This window comes from Pelophylax lessonae (genome assembly GCF_965119305.1).
Source record: "Pelophylax lessonae genome assembly, chromosome: 10".
NCBI classification, from domain to species: domain Eukaryota; kingdom Metazoa; phylum Chordata; class Amphibia; order Anura; family Ranidae; genus Pelophylax; species Pelophylax lessonae.
Genome location: NC_138777.1, coordinates 180,913,657 through 180,939,045, shown reverse-complemented (window position 1 = coordinate 180,939,045; position 25,389 = coordinate 180,913,657). Strand labels below are relative to the sequence as shown.

Genomic DNA, 25,389 nt, shown 5'->3' with positions numbered 1-25,389 from the left:
TACATTGTAAGTCTCTCTCTCCTTGCAGAGAGAGAGAGAGAAAAAAAAAACAACTGCGTGTAAGAGAAAAAAAAAAAAGCAACTGTGTGTAAAAAAAAAAAAAAAACTAATAATGATAAAAAATAAAATAAATAAAGAATAGCTAGATCAATTTTTGATCTAGATCAGTGCCAAGGGTTGGTGTTTGGGTCAAGTAACAGCTAAAAGTAAAGGTTAGGGATAAAGGTCATGATCATTATATTTTGGGCAGGATTTTTCTTACAAAAGCAATTTTTAAATTAGTATCAGTGTCAGTTAGTGTCTGTGTCAGTGTGTTTTAGGTAGGATAAAAAAAAAAAAAGCAAAATGCCCACTATTGTTTCTGGGCTGTATTACCGGTACATACATGATCGTCAGGAGCAGGCAAATTTATTTTGGGTTGTACTTTGGTGGTAGGTTATGGTAGTAACAAGAAATTTACAGCTAAATTTAAAAAAATATGATTTTTTTTACAATTTTGGGACAGTTTTCCTTTTGTATTAAAAAAATCAGGAGATATCCATTGCCATTTAACACAAAATTAAGGCCCAATTCATTCCGAAAAAAACAAAAAACAACTGGATGCGCAAAGTAGTTGTGATGATATATACAGTTTTACTAACACATGTCAAAGTTACAAAATTGTGCTTAGACGGTAACATTTGTTTTACCCTTCGGTGGGAAGTAGTTAACTATCTGGAGAGCATGTTGGGGAATTTATGTATGGTTCAGTGTACTGCCCTGCCCATGTGCACATTTCCTGCTCTATTTATATATTGATCTAAGTGACTGCAATTCTTTGCTTTGGGCATCCTCAAGTTACTTGCAATGTGGAGTGGCTCTTGTGCAGAACATGGAAATTAAGCCAATAGCCAAGCTTTGGTACAAAACAACTGTTGGTTGGTTGGTTCAGGATCAGAGCTTGGTTTTATTTAAGCTGACCTTGCACTACATACAGGTTATGTTTTTTAAATGCTCCCCATTTGCAGAAACACTGCATTACCTGCAGGGCCTTTCTTTTGCCAAAACGTGGCGGAACGCCATCCGGCACATCTGGCAGCTCTCTTCTCCGCAGTCTGTCACGTTACACAGAAGTCGGTGGAGGAAGTTTTCTATACCATTCACTTCCTCCATCGACTTCTGTATGCTAGCGCCAGCATCCAGGCCATGTGCCCTACATGTGATTGATGTATGCCCTGGGACTGTGTCCAGGTGCAACAACTGTTGGCATTAATGGGGGAATGGGGAATTCCAGAGGCAGCTAGCTCCACCTGATGCCTGTCAGATCAGTGTAGCACGGAGCCAAGCGAAGCTTGCTAAAACTCCTCCTCGGTTCTGTGCTACTCTGATCTGACACGCGGAGCTGCACGGAGGAGACTGCACAGTAGGCTAAGGAGAAAAAAGGTAAAATATGAGGGGTTGTAGAAGTTTAGAGCTATGGATTAGGGTGAGCTGTAGATAGGGGTGCAGAAGTGAAATATGGGGGGGGGGGATCAGCTGTGGATGGGGGTGCAGAAGTGATTGTGGACTGGAGGTGTGGTTTGTGGTTTGAGAGAGGGGGTGTGCATTGATGACATGTTGACAGAGGTCAAAAGTAAAGTTTTGAATGGGGGGGAGGAGGGGGCTGTTGTGGAATGTGGAGGGTGAGATGGTGAGCTGTGGGAGGAGGGGGTGAACTGTGGACGAGAGAAGAGAAGGTAACCTGTGGGTGCCGGGAGAGCATTGGAGGGGGGAAAGGTTGAGCGGTGTGGGGGGGGGGGGGGGGTGAACTGTGGACAAGAGAAGAAAAGGTTACCTGGGGGAGAGGGGGGAGAGGGTGAGCTGTTGATGAGAGTAGAGAAGGTGACCTGTGGTCGGGAGGTGAGCTGTGAACAGGGGGAGAGGGTGAGCTGTGGACGAGAGTAGAGAAGCTAACTTGTGGACGGGGAGGTGAGCTGTGGATGGGGGGGAGAGGGTGAGCTGTGGATGAGAGTAGAGAAGGTGATCTGTGGAGGGGAGTTGAGCTAAGAATAGGGGGAGAGAAGGTCAGCTGTGGATTGGGGAGGGGGAGCTGTACACAGGGGGGATAAGGTGAGCCTTGAATACACCCATTATTTGTCAACGCTTTTCTTCTCTTTCCCGAGGAATGACGGGAATGGGGTGGTGCATAACTGAGAACTGACAGCAGCCGGTAAATACATGTCTAATACATATAGGGTTCATTCACACATTTGTAAAATGGGTCCGCATCCATTCCACACTTTGGCGGAACCTTTACAGACCCATTGTTTTTCATTTCCAGTCTGAAAAATTAGGTATTCACAGGATAAAGAAGTAAGTGTCGGCCATTCCAGGCCCCAAAAATTAGCCCACATGCGTTTACCTGACAGCTAAGAACGTAGTATTCTGTGGCTGAGGGTACATTAGCCATTCACAGGTAACAGAAGTAAGTGTCGGCCATTCCAGGCCCCAAAAATTAGCCCACATGGGTTTACCTGACAGCTAAGAACGTAGTATTCTGTGGCTGACGGTACATTAGGCATTCACAGGATACAGAAGTAAGTGTCGGTCTGTATAGGCTCCAAAAAGTAGCTCACATGGGTTTAACTGACAGCAAAGAATGTAGTGTATTTGATAGCTAGAGGTACATTAGGCATTCACAGGATACAGAAGTAAGTGTCGGCCTGTATAGGCCCAAAAAAATAGCCCACATGGGTTTAACTGACAGCTAAGAACGTAGTATTTGATGGCTAGAGGTACATTAGGCATTCACACAGGATACAGAAGTAAGTGTCGGCCTGTATAGGCTCCAAAAATTAGCTCACATGGGTTTAACTGACATCAAGGAACGTAGTGTATTTGATGGCTAGAGGTACATTAGGCATTCACAGGATACAGAAGTAAGTGTCAGCCTGTATAGGCCCCAAAAATTAGCTCACATGGGTTTACCTGACAGCTAAGAACGTAGTATTCTGTGGCTGAAGGTACATTAGGCCTTCACAGTATACAGAAGTAAGTGTCGGCCTGTATAGGCCCCAAAAATTAGCCCACATGGGTTTAACTGACAGCAAATAACGTAATATTTAAAGGCTAGAGGTATATTAGGCATTCACACAGGATACAGAAGTAAGTGTCGGCCTGTATAGGCTCCAAAAATTAGCTCACATGGGTTTAACTGACAGCAAAGAACGTAGTGTATTTCATGGCTAGAGGTACATTAGGCATTCACAGGATACAAAAGTAAGTGTCGGCCTGTATAGGCCCCAAACATTGGCTCGCATGGGTTTAATTGACAGCAAAGAACGTAGTATTTGATGGCTAGAGGTACATTAGGCATTCACACATGATACAGAAGTAAGTGTTGGCCATTCCAGGCCCCAAAAATTAGCCCACATGGGTTTACCTGACAGCTAAGAACCTAGTATTCTGTGGCTGAAGGTACATTAGGCATTCACAGGATACAGAAGTAAGTGTCGGCCTGTATAGGCCCCAAAAATTAGCCCACATGGGTTTAACTGACAGCTAAGAATGTAGTATTTGATGGCTAGAGGTACATAAGGCATTCACAGGATACAGAAGTAAGTGTTGGCCATAAAAGGCCCCAAAAATTAGCCCACATGGGTTTACCTGACAGCTAGGAACGTTGTATTCTGTAGCTGAAGGTACATTAGGCATTCACAGTGTACAGAAGTAAGTGTCGGCCTGTATAGGCTCCAAAAATTAGCTCACATGGGTTTAACTGACAGCAAAGAACGTAGTGTATTTGATGGCTGGAGGTACATTAGGCATTCACAGGATACAGAAGTAAGTGTCGGCCTGTATAGGCTCCAAAAATTAGCTCACATGGGTTTACCTGACAGGTAAGAACATAGTATTTGGTGGCTGGAGGTACATTAGCCATTCACAGAAAAAATAATTGTCGGCCCTGAAAGGTCCCAAAAATTTGCCATTCAATGGACATGAAATGCCTTTTATGCCACTGTATGTAGCGAAGCCAAGGACCAGGAATTGCTGTGGGTGGATGGCGGTCTAGCAGATATTTGTGCCTGGCATGAGGAATTTCAATGTAACATGGTCTACTGGTCACATGTGTTGAATTCCTCAGAGATCCATGCCTCATTCATTTTTATAAATGTGAGGTAGTCTACACTGGATGGGGGGCAAGCCAACATTTCCATTGCAAATTGTGCAAGCTCTGGCCAGAGGTCAAGCCTGCCCACCCAGTAATCCAGGGGTTGATCACTCCTCAGAGCGTCCACAACGGCCGTTAACCCGATGTAGTCGGACACCTGTCAGTCTAGGCATTCCCTGATGCTGGATCCGGAGTACAGCTGTCGATGGTTCGGCTGAAAGAAGGATCTCATATCTGAAGTGACCAAGACATCTTCAAACCGCCCTCTTCTTGCAGGCGCTGTTGGATTGCTACCCGCAACTGTCTCTCTGTGACTGGAAATTCCTCTGCCAGCGCACGGAAAAGCAGAATGCAGCATTTCACGCAGCAAGGCCTGGAAGCCCTGCATTCTGACCGCCCTCTGTCATTGTGGTAACATTTCCGCCAGTTTGTGTTTGTAACGGGGGTCTAAGTACGTTGCCACCCAGTACTGTTCCTTGGCCTTTATGCATTTTATACGGGGGTCCCCCTTAAAACACTGGAGCATGAAGGCCCCCATTCACACTAAATCATCCAGGATAATGTCATCCTCGTTCCCCTCCCCCCATCCGTGGATAACACCAGGGATCCCAGAAAGGTTTAAAGCATGCTCTTCTTGCTCCTCCTCATCCCCCCCAGCACCATCCTCCTCTGACTCCTCTTCAGACTCCTGCTGTTGATTTGTCTCAGATGGAGTAGCACCCACTGGGAATTCATCCAACATTGCGACTTCCTCATCTTCCTGCTCCTGGACGGCTTGATCAATGACACGACACAATGCACGCTCCAGAAAGAAGGCGTAAGGTATGATGTCACTTATGGCGCCCTGCCACGACTGACCAGTTTGGTGATCTCATCGAATGGCCGCAGAAGTCTGCATGCGCCCCCTATTGAGCAGCCACCGGCGAGGTGAAAAAAACCCAAGCTCCCCAGAACCTGTCCTGCCGCAGAGTTCGAACAGGTAGTCGTTAACTGCATGTTTCTGCTCGAGCAGCCTATCAAGCAAATGCAATGTTGAGTTCCATCGCGTCGGGCAGTCACAAATAAGACGCCTGACGGGCAGGTTGTGTCGCCGTTGAATCTCAGCAAGGCGAGCCATGTCTGTGTAAGATCTTCGGAAATGGGCCGAGATTTTCCTGGCCTGCCGCAAGACGTCCTGGACCCCAGGGTATTTGCCAACGAATCACTGCACCACCAAGTTCAGGACGTGTGCCATGCATGGCACATGTGTTATTTTGCCCTGTTTCAGCGCGCTCAGCAGATTGGCACCGTTGTCACACACCACGTTACCAACTGTCAAATTCAGCGTGTCAGCCACTGATCTGCCTGCGAACGCAAAGCTGAAAGGAGTGCAGGACCAGTGTGGCTCTTGGCTTCCAGGCACAACAGACGCAGCACAGCATGGCAACGTTTCACCTGGCATGTGGAATAGGTTCTGGGGATCTTGGGCGGCGCAGTGGAAGAGACGGTAGCAGCAGAAGAGGAGGAGTCAGCCGAGGAGGATAGGGAGGATGGAGGAGGAGGAGAAGTAGAAGAGGCAGGCCTGCTTGCAATCCGTGGCGGTACAACTAAATCTACACGAGTGCCACAGGTTACATGCTTGACGGCCGTCTAGAAGGTTCACCCAGTGGGCAGTAAAAGTGATATACTTTCCCTGCCCGTGTTTGCTAGACCATGTGTCTGTGGTCAGATGTATCTTGGCACCAACACTGTGTGCCAGAGATATATTCACTTGCCGCTGAACATGGCCATACAGCTCTGGAATGCCCTTCTGCGAGAAATATTTCCTGTCTGGGACCTTCCATTGTGGTGTTCCAATGGCCAAACATTTCCGAAAGGCCTCCGAGTCCACCAGTTGATATGGCAGTAGTTGGCGGGCTATCAGTTCCGACAAGCCAAAACTTCAAAAAAGTCAAACTTTGGGCAAGAGGGTTATCCAGCATCATAATTTTTTTCCACTCCAACATTTGGACCACAGAAGCCTGCCTTTTTCCAGAACAACGTGACGACGGCATCATGGAAGGTGGAGTGGAGAGCAAATGTGAGGAGAGAGAAGAAGGAGAAGGAGAAGGGGCTGTATGGTGAGAGCCTGGAGTGTGGCTTTGTGGGTTCTGACAGTGTTGCTCCCACTGGTCTCGGTGATGGGAGTTCAGGTACCTTCTTAAGGCAATCGTCCCTAGGTAAGTGTTGGGCTTACCGCGACTTATGCGTTGACTGCAAAGGCTGCAGATGGCAACACTGTTGTCAGCAACAGACACATTAAAAAAAGCCCACACTGCTGAGCCATGTGCCAGCGTCCTGGAAGCTCCAGATGTGATTGTACATGGTTGATGGCTCGCTCCTGATACATTTGCAGTCTGCTTTCTACCTCTTGTGCAATGCAAGTTCTGTCTGCCTTTCCTCCCTATCTGCCGGTCCGTCTCTATCTCTGAACTCCCTTCCTCTTCCTTTCTTGTGGCCACCCACGTGACGTCCATAGACTCGTCATCATCCACGTCACCTTCCCCACCACTAACATTCAAGATCTCGGAGTAATCAGCAACAGTGGGGACCAACCTTCTTGGGCTGATCTGGGTACTGTCGTCAGACTGCTGAGTGGCGGCTGTTGCTACCTCCTCTTCCTGATCCAATTCCAACAATGGCTGCGCATCGCAAATGTCTTGTGATGGATCAGAAAATAATTCCAATGACTCAAGCGGAGGGTATGTGGCGGTGTCTTTGGGGGTGCACACAGCAGAGAGTGAAGAGGGTGCAGATAGAGAGGATGAGGAGGGTGCAGAAGAGAAAGCTGAGTGAGCCACTCAACCAAGTCTGGTGCGTCCTTTGACATAATTGCATGCGGCTTTTGAAGCATCACAGTTTGGCTCCGGCCTACTGCTCCTGCCCTACCCCTACCACATCTGCGTACGTGTCTGCCTCTTATGTTTTTAATTACCCTGTGACAAAAGTCTCCAGAGACTCGCAGTATATCTGGAAAAAGGTAGATAACACTCCGCTTCAATCTGTGGTATTGGGGGGCCACAGGTTTATCACACCAGTTCTACAAATAATTGGCCAGTAACTGTTGTCACTGTGTGTAGCACAGTCAACACAGCAAAAGAGGCCAAATTTTTACAGGACTAAAATACACTCTTAGAAAAGAATACTGTTAAATAACACCCCACTTCAATATGTGGTATTGGGGGGGCCACTGGTCTATCACACCAGTTGTTGAAAAAATTGGCCAGGGAGTTTGGCACTGTGTGTATCAGACTTAACTCAGCAAAAGAGGCAATATTGTTGCAGCACACAAATACATTTGTAAAAGTATACTCAGATAACACCCCACTTCAATATGTGGCCACTGGTCTATCACACCAGTTCTTGAAAAAATTGGCCAGGGAGTTTGGCACTGTGTGTATCAGACTTAACTCAGTAAAAGAGGCAATATTGTCGCAGGACACAAATACACTTGTAAAAGTATACTCAGATAACACCCCACTTCAATATGTGGTATTGGGGGGCCACTGGTTTATTACAACAGCTCTACAAATATTTGGCCGGTAACTGTTGTCACTGTGTGTAGCACAGTCAACACAGCAAGAGAGGCCAAATTTTTGCAGGACTAAAATACACTCTTAGAAAAGAATACTTTTAACTAACACCCACTACAATATGTGGTATTGGGGGGCCACTGGTCTATCACACCAGTTGTTGAAAAAATTGGCTAGGGAGTTTGGCACTGTGTATCAGACTTAACTTAGCAAAAGAGGCAATATTGTTGCAGGACACAAATACACTTGTAAAAGTATTCTCAGTTAACACCCCACTTCAATATGTGGTATTGGGGGGGGGGGGGCACTGGTCTATCACACCAGTTCTTGAAAAAAATGGCCAGGGAGTTTGGCACTGTGTGTATCAGACTTACCTCAGCAAGAGAGGCAATATTGTTGCAGGACACAAATACACTTGTAAAAGTATACTCAGATAACACCCCACTTCAATATGTGGTATTGGGGGGCCACTGGTTTATTACAACAGTTCTACCAATAATTGGCCAGTAACTGTTGTCACTGTGTGTAGCACAGTCAACACAGCAAGAGAGGCCACATTTTTGCAGGACTAAAATACACTCTTAGAAAAGAATACTGTTAAATAACACCCCACTTCAATATGTGGTATCGGGGGGCCACTGGTTTATCACACCAGTTGTTCAAAAAATTGGCACTGTTTGTAGTATTGCTGCAGCAACGCTCAGTTACCACACCTGTCACAATGCTGCACAGTGCACAATAATACTACTAATCCACTATAATATGCTTTCTACAAAGTATATTATAATGTGGATTACCCTAGTTCCCCCCCCCCCTTTTTAGTGCACTGCACAGCCATACCATAAAAATTGCAGCCCTTTAAATGACTTTTGTGGACATTAACAGAGCGATTTGTGTCACTGCAGATGCCGATCTCTAAATGCCCCTAAAGCACAGACTGGATACCTGACCCTATACGGAAGAGACTGTAATAGACCTATACCGACATTGCAGCCCTTTAAATGACTTTTGTGGACATTAACAGAGCGATTTGTGTCAGATGCTGATCTCTAACTGCCCCTAAAGCACAGACTGGATACCTGTCCCTATACTTAACCTCGCTAGCGGTATCCCCGAGCGTGACTCGGGGTAGGAATTTTCTGCTATTAGCGGTATCCCCGAGTCACGCTCGGGGTCAATGGGCAGAGCGTGCAAACAGTGCAGAGAGCGCAGCGGAGCTTCTCTTACCTTATCCTGGCGATCCAGCGATGAGCTCTCATTGCTGTGACCGCCAGTGAGATCTCCGCCGCTCGTCTGTCGGTAGGAGGACTTCCTGGTTCCATTCCCTGCAGCAGCAATGCTGCATGGGAGCGGAACTGGGAGTAAAAATCAAAGTAACACCAAACACAAACATATAAAAGGGAGGTGATACAGTGTAATCTGAGAGCATTACACTGTAACACTTTGGTAAAAAGTGGTAAAAGACACAGTGCCCTCTCAGTGCTCCCTTGCCATTGTCCTTTGCGTGAATAAAAAAAAAAGCGCTGTCCCGCATATGCGCTTTTGGATGAGCTGAGCGACTGCGACAGCGGCAGCGACACGGAGCTGCTGGCAGAACAGAGCGACAGTGAGTCATGCGGAGATCTGTGATCTGACTCTGATCCCGAAAGTAAAGTGACGCCGATGATCCCGCACCTGACCTAGGTGATGTGCACACTTGGTGCCCTTTAGACAGCGACGCGGACCAGGCAGCGCCCCCGAGATTCCCTTTCACTGGTTCTCCGGGGATGAAGGTTGACGTGGAGAGAGACAACCCCCTGGTGTACCTCAAGTTATTCCTAACGGAGGAGGTAATTCTAAAGATAGTCGCTGAAACCAATCGTTACCAGGAGCAGCAGTCCGCTACGCTGCGCGCCAAATTTTCCCGTTCCAGAAAATGGGAACCAGTCAGTAGCGAGGACATCTGGAAGTTTCTAGGACTCATCATTCTTCAGGGGGTGGGGGGAAAACCACTCCAAAAATGGTATTGGACCACGAATAAAATGCTGGCCACTCCATTTTTTGGCACAGTGATGTCCGAGTACCGATTTTCTCTGATTATGAAAAATTAGCATTTTGCAAACAACGAGGAGTTTGAGGAGGCCACGCATCCTGCGCCCAAACTCAAGAAAATCTGGGAGGTGTACCAAACGATCGTCAAAAACTTCCAGCAGACCTATGTGCCAGACAGGGATGTTTGTGTGGACGAAAGTCTCATGGCCTACAAGGGACGCCTGAGCTGGATCCAATATATTGCATCGAAAAGAGCGCGGTTCGGGATCAAATCTTACATGCTCTGTGAGTCGTCCACAGGATATATATGGAATGCTGTAATTTATACCGGGAAAGGTACAAAGTTCGATCCCAAGTACAGCGGCTATGGGATGGCCACATCCTCTGTCCTTTCACTGCTGGACCCCCTTTTGAACCAGGGATATTGCGTTACAACAGATAACTTTTATACCTCTCCGGAACTATTTGAAGTTTTGCTCCGAAACAAAACAGATGGGTATGGCACTGTTAGGCCAAACCGGCGGGACATGCCATCCATGTTTAGCAAGAAAAAGCTAAAAAAAGGAGAGATGGTTGCCTTTCAAAAGGGTAAAATGATGGCATGCGGTGGCGAGACAAAAAGGACGTGTGTCTCATGAGCACCGTGCACAACACCACCACTGCCATGGTCCGCACAAAACATGGAATAGATATGCAGAAGCCGCAAGTCGTGATCGACTACAATCACACAATGGGAGGTGTCGATCGAGCCGATCAGGCAATGACCTTTTACCCGGCGATGCGGAAGCAACAAAAAAAGTATTACAAAAAGATTTTTAGGCATCTCCTTGAACAGTGCCTCTGGAACGCCTATATTCTTTACAAAGCCAACACTGCCATACCCCTCATTCGGACTTTATCTGGAAGGCGGCTGAGCAGATTTTCATCAACCACCCGACACCATCATCAGTATCTGCAAACAGACCCGGACAACGTGCTGTTGATGTTGGCAATTCAGAGCGCCTGACAGGCCGTCATTTTGTGGACTTTGTACCGCCCACCCCAAAAAAGTTGGCACCTACCAGGATGTGCGTCGTCTGCTGTTCTAAAAAGGATGGCAATGGAAGAAAAGTCCGAAAAGGAAACAAGGTACTATTGCCCAGATTGCAATGTCGAACTTTGTCTAGTGCCCTGCTTCAAACTTTTTCACACTCAGGATGTGTATTGAATTTCTTTGACAAATTTCATTATTTTTCCTTGCCTTCTTGAATAAAATTCTATTATTGATTGGATTATAATTCATGTGTTTGTGTTTCAAATTCATTACATCTGGGATGTCTACTAGAGTCTTGTTTTGGTAAGTTTTAAGTCAGTAATTACTAAGAATTGTAGGCCTTTAATACATAACGCCAAATTTCCATGGAAAGAATTGTACCGCTTTTGGAACAGAATTCCTGACAGAATCATACCGCTAGGGAGGTTAAGAGACTGTAATAGACCTATACCAACATTGCAGCCCTTTAAATTACTTTTGTGGACATTAACAGAGCGATTTGTGTCACTGCAGATGCCAATCTCTAACTGCCCCTAAAGCACAGACTGGATACCTGACCCTATACTGAAGAGACTGTAATAGACCTATACCGACATTGCAGCCCTTTAAATGACTTTTGTGGACATTAACAGAGCAATTTGTGTCACTGCAGATATCGATTTCTAACTGCCCCTAAAGCACAGACTGGACACCTGTCCCTATACTGATCAGAGACTGGACCTTTCCGAAATACCAGCCCTGAAAAGGACTTTTGTGGACATTAACAGAGCGATTTGTGTGTGACTGCTTCCGATCTCTAACTGCCCCTAAAGCACCGACTGGATACCTGCCCCTAACCTGAGAAGATACTAGTAGACCTATACCGAAATACCAACCCTGAAAAGGACTTTTGTGGATCTTCACAGAGCTATTTGTGTCTGGCAATCTTTCCCTCATGAGACCAGCAGCCCCCTCCCTACACTGGCAAAAAGCGAAATGTGAAATGGCCGACAGCTCAGGTCTATTTATAGGGCAGGGGGCATGTCCATGTGCTGAAATGTTTTAATTGGCTGTCCCGTTCCATCTGACTGTGTCATGGGTCAAAGTTCTTCTGAATGAAAAAGAAAATGGCGGCGCGGACATATTCGCGAACATCAGCAAAAGTCCGACTTTTTGCGAATTTGCGAACAAGCAAGGCCATCCCTAGCTACCACTACTATTACTTGTTTGATTATTTTTGGAAACGTATACTTTTAGATATACTCTATTTGATAAAGAAAGGAGTGCAGCACTTTATCTAATTTATTGACACCCTAGTAGCATGACAGTCTTTTCTTACTAGTCCTTTGCAACTACAATAATAGGGGGTTTCAAGTAAGTTTAATTTGCAGGTACAAGCCTGTTCAAAAGTGTGTTGAGGAATGCAAGTCCAAATTATATAATTTAAATATTTTCTCAAATGTGTGCCCTTTGTTTCTTCCATAATGTTAAAAAACAGTCTACAATTTTTTTGTACAGGATGAAAAGTTACAGATAATTACAACGCTGATGGACTTTGAAATGGTAAGACATTTGTATCTTTTGAAGTACCTTACAATGAATAGGAAAACAACCTAAAGGAATGATGTGACAATTGTGAAAAAGGAGATAAAAGGATATACTGATGACATTCCACTTCATAGTACAAAACCTGCCTTTCCAAAACTGAGATGAACAGGTTGTTTTGTCCTGTTCCGCATGTACAAAATTATGAGAATTCCCCTTTGCGCTACTCAGAATTTGAGGGCCTAAACTGTGATGACTCACCAGGAAAAAATAGTGAACACCTACTTAAATTAGATGCATTACCGGGGGCATATTTACTAGCTGAGCACAGCAAGCAACGGGCCCCAAGGCAAAAAACTTTCACCTGCCTCAGTAAATTACTTTTTAAATAACTGTCTTAACATTGTTACCTTTGAAAGCAGCTACAGGGCGAAATGTAGTTGCAATCAGTAAAAGAAAAAATTTTACCCTTCCTCCTATTATTTTTTTTCTTTCCCATTTACCTGATGCTGGGCTGTTCACATTTCAGTTATTTATCCACATAGCAGATCCAGTGTTGTCCTGTTGAGATCCTCTCCTCAGCAGCCGCTGCTGGGTCCTGCAGCTCCATGTTTCTCTGTGATGTCTTCGGAAGGCTTTGCCATCTCTTCCGTGTCCTGGTGCAGCCTTCTGATGACACACTGCTAGGCCTGCCCGTCACCTTTGTTAGTGAATGGGGTGACGTGTAGAGCTCCCCATGCCACCTGGGGTATGAAAGTCACATACCCCAGGAGGCACCTGGGGCACTGACATCAATCACCTAGGCAAGTAACAGAGGATGCGGGGGGGGGGGGGGTGAAACTAATTCTTAATTTTAAAAAATCAAGTAAACAAAATGTAGCACTGCCCCCTAAAGGACTTTTGATAATTGACACTTTTGGATTCCCCTGGGTTACCTGTAGCAACCTGTAGATGTTTTTGTTGTTTTTATTTTACATTGGGATGGGGGAAGGGATGAGTGGGATACTCCAACCTTGAACTATTCACAAATTCTGAGGACTTCTAACTTGAGGATGCTGCAAGGCTGCTACTTCATGCTGCCACTTGAATGATGCTGAAGTAAATGATCCTGTTTGTATTTCTCTTCAGAGTACTCCCCCAGTACCCCCTTTCTCTATACCGGCTGACACCCGTCCACTGACTACACTCTTCAGAGTGGTCCCCTTCCTGGGCATACCCCTGGGCAATATCCTCTGTACTCACGATACTACTTTCCAGATTCTCGCAGTGCCCCAACTCCTCAGTCAGTTCTCCTGGACCTCTGGGTTCAGCTCCACACTGTAGGTTCACCAGGCCAAAAGGCCTGTGACCATCACCAACTGCTGCAGAAGAGGAGGCAGCCGCCACCCTCCTTCTGGGACTCTGCTTCCCGCCAAAGACCTCTACCTCACGTGCCCCTGGCTTTTTATACCCTGCCCCACAATGCACCCAGACAAACAGTCTGCGCCAATCCCGGGGGCTGTATCAAAAGACTGCTTGACATTGGCCAGGTTTCCTCCACTATCCAATGTGCCTCCCCATTTGATCAGCTGGGGACACTCCCTTAGACCAGATGAATCACACACTGGGTACCCTGAGCAGACCTAACTCACAGATCCTGCTCCCTGTTAAGCAGAGTGCAATATAGAATTTACCTGCTGCTCCTCTGATAGGCAGACAGAGCCAAAACTATGCTCACTCTCTAGCACCTATCAAGGAGGGTGCTACAAAAAAGAAAAGAAAAATAAATGATATATGTGCAGAAGGGGGAAGGGGTGTGGGATGGAGAAAAGCCAAGTCCGTTTAAAGGGTAAAAGTCTGCTTTAACAATTATTTTAGAAAGGCAGTGAGCCTGATTCACTATATGGCAAAGTCCAAAAGTCTGAATGAGTGAAACAAAAACTCAACTATGATTGTGCATTCATACCTGTTTTAGTGAGTACCAATATGATATGAAGCTGTGCACACTTGTCTACTGATACATTTTTCATGGAAACTGGGCTGCGTGAACATTTCTTTCTAATGCTGAAATACTAGAAATTGCCCTAAGTCAAGTGCTAACAGGAGAACGTGTTCCTTAATTATGATTGCTAGCCTTTAATGCAGTTAGGCAAGACATCTGTCTGGAGCCAAAGTAAGGCAGGCCATACATGGTTCATATCTTTAAGACCATATATGGGCAGGCTGAATGTACCAAGTTGAGCGACTGATCAACTTGGGTTCAACCTGCCGGATTTTACTTATGATTATCTTCACTAGCAATAACCAATGTCTTCTCCTGGCGGGGATAGCTCTCCCCACGGCTCAGCAGGAGGAATTCCCACATCAACACTGCCTGTGTTGATGGAGGAATCAAGCACATTTGTTTCCTGCAACCTGTAGGAAAGAAATGTGTGTATGGCCGTCTTAACTTGATACTCAGAAAAATAATTTAAAATCTTTGTTGTGTGAGCACTCAGCACTGGTTCAGCATTTAAACACAGGTGACTCAATGATCAAAGTTCTCAACAGTTATAAGAATCAACCAGGTGGGTGATTTAACCTTCTAGCTCTAGCATCTATTAAAAACTATAACATCAGCTTTGGGTAGACTAACCTTTAAAGGTAAATATAGTTAAAGACGAGGGTTTTTTTATGACCAAAATAGTGAAATAACCAATTAAGTGTTCTAATCTACAGCAGCCAGTCATATTTTACTTTTTAATGCATGTACAGCTGTTGTAACAAGCAAAGGTGATTTCTTTCATCTTCCAATGGGGACCCTGATTTCACTCCAGGATTCCCTCACTTTGCAAGAATTTCCCCTCAATTCCCGTTTTTGGCTATGGGAGAGACAGTGAAGGGAAATCTCTCTAATGTGACAAAGATGGAAAAAACTGACATGAGTTATAACCCTCCCTTACTATATCCAAAATGAAACATTTTGCCTTTAGTTGTACTTTAAGTTCCTAACGACTATTTGCTAAAACTAAATTACTTTTCCTTTAAAGAAATAACGATGAATTTATTTTCAACGTATTTACTTTTCTCTATTTTAATAAAAGGTATGGCAAAATCAGTTCCTATCCTGGGAACCAAGTGATTTCTGTGACATAAACCGTATCTTCATTCCAGAGGGTTCAGTCTGGATTCCTGACATCACTATAGCTGAAATGTAAGTGACTAGAATATTTTAGTACCTTGTGAAAGTGGAAATTAAAGAGGAGTTCCAGCCTGGCGAAAAAAAAACAAAAACAAAAACTCAGCATCTAAAAAATACTGTAGCTTCTGACGTTTACAATTAGGACACTTAATGTACCTGTCCAAGTATCCGGCAATGTCGGCACCACTAGCCGAAATGTACGGCATCTTTACTAAGGGAAACAGGAAGTGATGCCTTGCAGCTTCACAGCCTGTTTCCTACTGTGTATACATGAGTCGCTCTACGCTTTCTAAATAGTCCCGCTGTCTTCTGGGACCTGTTTGTCTCCCAGAAAGTAGCGGGGTGGGGGTGGGGGGGGGGGGTCTGAAGGGGCCGTACATTTCATAGATCGCCACGATCATTGTGTGGCGATCTTACCCAGAGGTAGGAGCGTAAACCTGGTTTGGACAGGTATCCGCTCCCGCTCCTCCCCCAAAAGTGCAAAATGTGGCAGGGGAGGGGAGGGTGCGAACAAGCAGAGTTCCCCTTTTGGGTGGATCTCCGCTTGAAGACTGTAAATTTAGACAAGCAATAAAGAATTGAAAGCATTTTAAATTATCCGAAGATTCCAAATGAATAAAACTTTGATAATGATCTAGCACCATGGGTACAATCAAAGCCCAACTCTAGGCAAATACATTTAAATTAGAATTAATATAGTTATGCATTCTGGCTCATGTAAATAGATTGTTGATCATTTAATTAACCACTTGCCTTCTGTGCACTTAAACCCCCTTCCCATCCAGACCAATTTTTAGCTTTCAGTGCTCTCACACTTTGAATGACAATTGCGCGGTCATGCAACACTGAACCCATATGAATTTTTCGTCCTTTTTTTCACACAAATAGAGCTTTCTTTTGGTGGTATTTAATCATCTCTGGGTTTTTTATTTTTTACAAAAAAAAGAAAAAAGTTTTTCTTATTTTCTGCGAGTAAATTTTGAAAATAAATACATTTTTCTCCTTCACTGATGTGCGCTGATGAGGCGGCACTGATGGGCACTGATAGGCTGCACTGATGGGCACTGATGAGGTGGCACTTATGGGCACTGATGAGGTGGCACTTATGGGCACTGATGAGGAGGTACTAATATGACGCACTGATGAGCACTGATAGGTGGCACTGATAGGTGGCACTGATAGGTGGCACTGATGAGCACTGATAGGTGGCACTGCTGGGCACTGAGAGGTGGCACTGCTGGGCACTGAGAGGCGGCACTGACAGGCGGCACTGATGGGCACTGATAGACGGCACTGATGGGCACTGGCGGGTGGCACTGATGGACACTGACGGGTGGCACTGATGAGCACTGATGGGCGGCACTGATGAGCACTGATGGGCAGCACCATCAGTGCCCACACTCAGTGCCAATAGTGCTGCCAGTCAGTGCTCATCAGGGCCTAGATGAGCAGGCACTGATGGGCACTGACTGGCAGTACTATGGGCACTGATTGTGGGCACTGATGGGGGGTACTGATGGCGGGCACTGTGGGCACTGATGGTGGGCACTTAGTGTGTTTTATTTACCTTGTGTAATCAGGGCACTGGTGATCAGTGTCCTGATTACATTCCTCTGTGTCCCCGACGGCTGATCGGCTCTCCTCTTCCTCCCACTGCAGTCTCTGTGTGAGGAAGGAGCGCTGGCGATGAGAGATGATCTCATATGTTTACATATGAGATCATCTCTCATTGCATGGGCCGATCACGTGGTAAATGGCCGCTGTGATTGGCCATTTACCACGATCTGTGATTGGCTGTGTCCAAGGGACACGGCCGACACAGATTTTCCCCGATGCGCGCTCGCGGGAGCGCGCAGGTAGCCTGTCTCTGGGAGGCCATTTAAAGACGGCCTCCCGGAAATTCGAGTCCGCGCTGTAGCCGTACTTCGGCTATAGCGCGGATCTGAAGAAGTTAATTAATGAAGTACAATAGTTGTGACTCTGCGGCTTTGGCTTATAGTAGAGGATGTGTTTTGCAGAGAATGCAGAGCTGAAATAAACATACATGTGAGCATTAGGAATGGGCCGAATGATCCCCTGTTCAATTTGCACCAGAAAATTCGAACAATGTGAAAGTTCGGAACCGAATAACGAACCCCATTAAAGTCTATGGGACTTGAACTGTAAAAATCAAAAGTGCACATTATGAAGGCTTATATGCAAGTAATTGGGCATACAATGGTTATGCCCAATTTTCAATTTTCCATTAAAGTAACGCTGTGCCGAATCACAAAATATGGCCTGGACAAATCCTTCCGGTCTAGAAGTGGTTAATTAATGGTGCACTTTAACCTGAGTACTCACTACACTGACACACTCCACTGACAGGTTCACTGAAAGGAAATATACACCGCTCCACCGACACACTACAATATACTACAGCAAAAATGCACTAGCACACAGAAATTTACTCCATTAAACGTACACTAACGCACAGAATTATACTGCGTTAAACGTGCAGTAACGCACTGAAATAAACTGCATTAAATGTGCACTAATGCACAGAAATATGCTGTGTTAAACGTGCATTAACGCACTGAAATATACTGCAATAAACCTGCACTAACGCACAAAAATATACTGTGTTAAACGGCACGTAACGCACAGAAATATACTGCGTTAAACATGCAGTAATGCACAGAAATATACTTTGTTAAACGTGCATTAACACACTGAACTACTGTATATTACAGTAAACCTGCCCTAACAAAACAAACTGACACTAAAGTAAAAATTAATAGATAATAGTGTGGAAGTGGTGCGCTATTCTGTGTAAACAACAATGTATACTAATTGAATATCCATAAACATGTTGCAATCAAAAAAACAGTACATATCCTTAAAAACAAACCTAGAACCAAAATAGCAATGTGATACATTTAAACAAAGGATCAGTGCCAACTGTGCACTGAATCAAAATTGCCAAAAACAATGTGAATAGGTGAAGTATATTACATAAACGTAAAAAATTTTGTGGAATGTTCATCCAATATAACAAAAGGTAAATCTGTGAGTCTCTTATAAATGCAGTGCTACTTTATTAAAAAACTTCAGTGCTCAATGTACAAGATCCCTCCACCTGCTATCCACCTTTGAGTGCAATGAGCGCTCACCTGCAGCACAAAGGTATTGTGCAGTATATGGCAAACCAATCCACCTGGGGGAGTCCAATGGCTTCCCTTGAATCCTACTTTGATCAGAGTGGAACAGCTCCACGATTGTATATAGACAAACAGAGTGATTTCATAGTGTAGTATGTTTAAAAACATTTATTGATTAAAAAAAACTTCATCCAGAACACTCACATTTAGATAGGTACAAAACCGCATGGGATCCAAATCTTTATGTGCTGTGAGCGGCTTCAGCTCCCCGGCTTTCCGACACAGGTCAAAGTGTAACAGACAAGCCTGAGGTCACTGGCTCCTCCTACGCGTCACTGGAAGTCACTGAGGAAGTCACATGATCAGTGACACAATGCATAGTGCACCGCCTCCACACTATTATCTATTAATTTGTTCAAGTTTATGACTATTTGATTTGGTGGTAGCATCAAATCAAAGTAAAAACGAATGGTCAGGTCACTACACTCACACTGACTGAACTATCACTAGATTCACACTAAAGTGACACTAAAGTAAAAATTAATGGTCACTACACTTACACTGACTGAACTATCATTAGATTCACACTAAACTGATATTCTACACTGACAATAGAATCAGAATAGCCCACTATAGCACACTAACTCTTTGGTAGCACTGAACAGAGCCCTGTTCTATCTCTCCCCATGCCGTTAACACACTACAAATGGCCGCTATTGAAATAATACTTTTATAGTGTAGGGTGGAACTAAGAGCAATGAGCCATGATTGGATAAAGTCATCATTACTTTCTCCAATCATGGTTCTGACAGTGCCCTGTGCACTGATTGAGCAAAGCTTTCATTGCTTCAGCCAATCAGGGCTTCCAATGCACTATGCATGGGAGCAGTGCATTTGGCGGGCTGAACAAATGGTCGAACTCCCCGATACCGTTCGCCCATCCCTAGTCAGTGGTGTAGCGTGGGGGGTGCAGGGGGGGCCGGCCGCACCGGCCGCAACATCTGGGGGGGCGCATCCGCAGTGTCACTCTGTCTGTCTGACTCTGACATACACAGTTCACACACTGTCTGCGGCTGCCTCCATCTTTAGGCAGGGAGATGTCCAGTGCAGCCGCCCTATGGTTGAAAATGGTGGGGCGGGGCTGGACTGTGCCTCACCTATCCATTGGTGTAGGGTGGGGTGGCGTTGCAAGCCAAGCCCCGCCTATAACGCCTCTCCTCACTGCTCAGTCAGTTTAGCAGCGAGTGAGTCAGCAGCCTGGCGCTGTCACAGAGTGGGTTTTTTTTTTTAATAGGCTTAATAAAAGGGTGGACCTGGGGCGCAGAGCAGTGGGCCCTGAGCGCACCCATTGTGTGACAATAGCAAATGAAAATTCGCTATTGTCACACGGATCCTCCTCCTGGCCAATCAGGAAGCAGGTCCAAGACCCGCTTCCTGATTGGCTGAAAGGCTAACGCATGCCATTGGCCGAGGAGGAGGCGGGAGGACTCAAAGAGGCGCGGGGAACTGAGGAGAAGCTGCCGCTGCAGGTAAGTCTCTCTGCATTGAAAGGGGGCACGATGATCTCTCTGCATTGAAAGGGGGCACGCTGGTCATTCTGCATTGAAAGAGGGCTCGCTGGTCATTCTGCATTGAACGGGGGCTCGCTGGTCATTCTGCATTGAATGGGGGCACGCTGGTCTCTCTGCATTGGAAGGGGGCTCGCTGGTCATTCTGCATTGAAATGGGGCACGCTGGTCATTCTGCATTGAAAGGGGGCATGCTGGTCATTCCGCATTGAAAGGGGGTACGTTGGTCATTCTGCATTGAAAGGGGGCACGCTGGTCATTCAAACTTGTATTTAGATGCATTTTATTTTAATTACATCAGTATTTTCATAACAAACAATACATGTGCTTAGGGGGTAAGGGTTTCTTTAACTAATCTAGTGGAAGAGACTCGAGTGCTAAAATCCCGCGGGTTAGGGGGCGCAAATTACTTGCCTTGCCCCGGGTTCTGACAACCCACGCTACGCCACTGTCCCTAGTGAGCACTGTTAATTGGAAAACATGCTAAAAGACCTAAAAAATCTGCTAGAAGCTAGTAGCTAGCTAAGGAAGATGTGTATACAAGATCTTTATGAAGTGTTTACAGTGTTTCATATATATTACCCCCAAAGTAGCCAATGGCCATGGGATGACGGTCAATTAACTTGGTAACAATCTTGTGTGTGGTAGCAGGCATGGCCAAGAGCACTTGATGAGTGCCAGTCGCTGTGTTCTTCTAAGAGGTGTTGCACCAACAGATAATGCCTGCATTGCTGTTCTTTGAGGCATACAAAACATCTCCCATCTCCAAAAAAATAAGGGAAGGTGTTATATAGTTGAGTATAGGAGAACTAAGGAAAAGTGGACAACACAGTTTGGGATATCAGCACAGCAAAGGCAGAGTGTTCATAAGTAAGGGGCTCACTGGCAGGATCAGCAGATATTTTTCTTTACTTACTGATTTTTTAACTGAAAAAACATAATGAAATGTGCATGCAGTGCAGTAATGTACTAAATATATTTTTTCTTCTTTGCCCAAACATAGGTTTAGTATTGCATCTAGGTGCCTGCCACATATTTACCTAAAATTGTCTTTATACTATATTGGCACAAGGCAATAGAAAAATAGTAATAAATCAGTTGAGATACGTGTGCTGCTTTCAGAAGAGAGAGAAAGAGCTCAGGTTGGGCATCCTCACAGTTCACTATCAGTCCAAAATTTGACCTTTTTTTTTTACAATTTAATAGTTCATATATATATATATGTTTGTATGTTTGTTTCACCTGCCCTGTAAACATTACTTTTTACTATATTTTTTGCCAGGACAGAGGAGGACTCTCTTGATGTCCTATATATGGAGCTCTATTACAATGGCACCATTCGGAGGAAAAAAACTCTTAAGATCGTGACCTTATGTTCTCTTGACCTGTATAAGTTTCCTTTTGACAAACAGAAATGTAATTTGACTTATGGCATGAAAACAAATCCAGGTAATCAATTTTAATTAGACTCGAATGTTGAGTATATGAAGAGAAGACCTTGTATGTCAAGATTTACCTGTTGGTTCCTAAAATGGGGGTTTCCACAGACATAAGATGTATTAACTGTCAATCCTTTGTTCCTCTAAGAAAACATGTTTGTATGAACCATCTTTCTTAAGTTAATTAGAAAACATGATTTGTAGAACAGAATTGTTATGGCTTTTTTGTTAGACAAGCAATCACATGCATCAGATGCAAATTTTAGGAACATGCAGTTGACTAATTATTTTATTGTTTCTGTTTTTTTTTTTTTGTATGAAATTCGATTTGTGTGGGGAGCCCTTGAAATAGAATTTTACTGTGTCACAGAATGTCAGTCTAGTAATGTAATAATGATAAAACAGAAAATAAAACAAGTTTGAGAAAAGACAGTTGTAATACCATGTTAATATACACTAAAATAATCAGTCCCCTGCATCTTTAGTAATGGAAATATCTTGTGAGTGAGGCTAGGTGAGGTCAGGTTTGTTTAAAAAGTAAGAGACTTATTGCACACCATGTGAACACATGTCATCTATGCATAAAAGCAAATAGGGTATTTTTTCTAGCTTACAAAGAGAGTATTTCAGAAGGGATCTGTGTTAGTATGGCTTTTTTGTTACAACTGGTCAATATACATATTGGGTATACTTCTTTTAAATATATATCACTGGCTATTTAAATGCTATACTTTTTTGCCTTTATTTTTCACACAATTAGAATGTTTTTCAATTATATCTATAGCCAAAATGTTTGTTTTCATTTTGGATAGAGCAGTGAATGGTTAACATAGTAGTTAAAGTTGAATAAAGACAATAGTCCATCCAGTTCCACTTGTGTAGGTGTGTGTGTCAGTGACGATAATCATTTCCCATAGCCCTGTACATTGTTTTCTTTAAGATGCATGTCCAGGAGTCTTTTAAAAATATCAATACTCCCCGCTGACACCACCAATTGTGGAAGAGAGCTCCACATTCTTACTGCCCTGACAGTGAATAACCCCTACGCAGTTTAAAGTTAAACCTCTTCTCCTCAATTCTCATTGTGTGGCCCATGTTCTCTTACACTCCCTGAGACTGAATAGTTTTTTCCTATGCTGGGATCACCATTGAGGTATTTGTAAATTGCTATCATGTCCCATCTCAATCGTCTCTTCTCCAGCAGAAATAAATTTAGTGCTTAGTAATCGCTCCTCTTAATTAAGGTCTCACAATCCCCTAATTAGTTTTGTTGCCCTTCTGTGGACTCTCTCCAGCTCCAGCACATCCCTTCCGAGGACTGGTGACCAGAACTGGACAGAATGCTCCAGATGTGGCCGGACCATAGTTTTATAAAGTGGCAGGATTAAAGTCTTATCTCTGGAGTATATCCCCTTTATGCATGCAAATATTCTGCCGGCTATGCTTTTGATCAGTCTGTCTTCCATTAGGACCCCCAGATCTTTCTCCATCCTTGATTCCCCCAGAGGTCCCCCCCCCCCAGTGAGTAGTTTACATTTATGTTTTTAGCCCCCAAGTGCATTACTTTACATTTCTCCACATTAAATCTCATTTGCCATATAGTTGCTCATTCTATTATTTTGTCCAGGTATTTCTGTAAGATTTCTATATCCTGATATTAAGTTATTGCCCTGCTTATTTTTGTGTCTGACATTGAGATATTTATTCCATCCTCTACATCATTTATGAATAAATTAAACAGAATTGGTCTAAGGACAGAACCTTGGGGAACCCCACTTACCACTCCAGACCAGTCTGAATGAACGTTATTTATCACCACCCTTTGGACGCACCCCTGTTACTAGTTTTCTATCCAAAAACAAACCTTATGGTCAGTGCCTGCAGACCTCTACTTGTAGATTAAGTGATTATGGGGAACTGTATAGAATGCCTTTGCAAAATCCAGATACACAACATCCACAGGTATCCCCCTATCTAGATTGCAGCTCACTTCCTCACAGAATGTTAACAGATTGGTCTGGCAAGAATATCCCTTCGTAAATTCTTGCTGATTACTACTAATGATACCGTTTTCATCAGCAAATCCTTGGATATAGTCCCTTATCATCTCCTCCAATAATTTACCTACTATTGATGTCAGGCTGACTGGCCTATAGTTCTCCGGAATATGTCTCTGCCCTTTTTTGAATACCCCATTTGCTTTTACCTGGGAGTATCTTAGTACTTGGGAGTAACTTAGTGACTGGGAGTACCTTAGTACCTGGGAGTACATTGGTGACTGGGCATCCAGGCACTAGGTACTCCCAGTCACTAAGGCACTTCCAAGTACTAAGGTACTTCCACGTAATAAGGTACTCCCAGGTAATAATGCACTCTTAGGTACTCAGGTACTCCCAGGTACTAAGACACTCCCAGGTACTAAGGTACTCCCAGGTGTGAAGGCACTTCCAGGTACTAAGGTATTCGCAGTCACTAAGTTTCTCCTAGATACTAAGGAACTCCCTGGTACCAGGGTACTCCCAGGTACTAAGACAGTCCCTGTCACTAAGTTATTCCCAGGTAATAAGGTACTCTTAGTCACAAAGGTACTCCAAGGTACTAAGGCACTCCCGGGTACTAAGGTACTCCCTGTCAATAAGTTACTCCCAGGTACTAAGGTACTCCCAGTCCTCCTTCTCGGCTGTCCCTGCACTGCTTTTCAGCTCCTGCAGCCTCCCCCTGTCAGCCTGTCTCCCTCCGGTCCTGTGCCTGCCACTTCCTCTGTCCACCTATCAACCCTGGGCTCCCCTCCCCGCTGCCTCTCCTGATCAGTCCCGCCCTTGGGTCTCCCCTGTCAGATCCCTGCCAGCTCTCTCCATCAGCCGATCAGCTGATCAGTCCGGCACTTGCTGTCTCCCCTATCCAGTCCCTGTGGGCTCTCCCGAGCTGATCCACCGTCTATCTTACAGTGCCTCTCCTAGTTGGGTCTATGTGTCACGTCCCAGTCACTCTCTTCACGCTCCCTGCTCTCAAATAGCGTGCCTCGCATGTTTCTCCTGCCTCCAGGAGCTCTCTCTCTTTCCCAATAGCTCCCCCTGTCAGCTGCTGCCAGGAGTTTTTAGCCATCTGTGTCCCATTCAAAAAAGTTATCAGAAGTAAGTTTGCCCTTGGAAGATCTCTATTGGTGTTCTGGTAACAACCCCAGAAAGTGAATTTTCCTTTACTTTTAGTCCTAGTGACAATGGTCAATAGGACAACTAGAGACTGTGAATCTCAACAATGGGGCAGAGCAGGTGCACACCTACAGGGGTCACCATTGCGACCTGGCCCCATGCTCCAGAGGGCCCCTCTGTAGCTCCTTTCCCTCTCGCAGACATTCATCAGCTGCAGGTAGGAAATGGAGGGCATCAGTTCCTTTACATGCCACTCCCACCACCTCGCTATCACTGTCCTGCTGCCCCTGACACCTGCATGCTTCCCTGGCCCACACCCCCGCAGCGCTGCCGGGTTTCCCCATCCCAACTCCAGCCAATCACATGTGACACCTTGAATGACAGCTATTGTTTACTATCGCTGACTGCGATTGCTGTGTATCACTTACCTGGTAGCAGAGTCTGATATGATGAGGAAGGCCTCTCTTACTCCTCTGACTCAGGGCCCCTGATAGAGTAGACAGGAGGCGCAGGAGTACAGAGTGGCAGGAGTGCCTGTAAGTCTTGCTAGAAGCAGGGCAGCTGTCCATGCTGGGCAGGAGAAGTCACCAGATGGCTTCAGCAAACAGGTAAGTAGGCAGATAGCAGGTGCTGGCGACAGCAGGGAGAGTAGCAAAGTCAAA

General features: G+C 44.9%; 1 protein-coding gene across 1 annotated transcript in view; it reads left to right on the top strand.

The window, feature by feature from the left end:
* The window catches only part of LOC309565818 (5-hydroxytryptamine receptor 3A-like), a gene marked incomplete at its 3' end in the record, with an annotated part of 77,247 nt that overhangs the window by 37,206 nt on the left and 14,652 nt on the right, over window positions 1–25,389 (top strand). Inside the window, exons 3-5 of the mRNA XM_082270824.1 lie at window positions 12,242–12,286; window positions 15,331–15,440; window positions 21,419–21,585. Coding sequence (XP_082126950.1) covers window positions 12,242–12,286; window positions 15,331–15,440; window positions 21,419–21,585 — 322 coding nt within the window. The remainder of the gene's footprint in view (window positions 1–12,241; window positions 12,287–15,330; window positions 15,441–21,418; window positions 21,586–25,389) is intronic.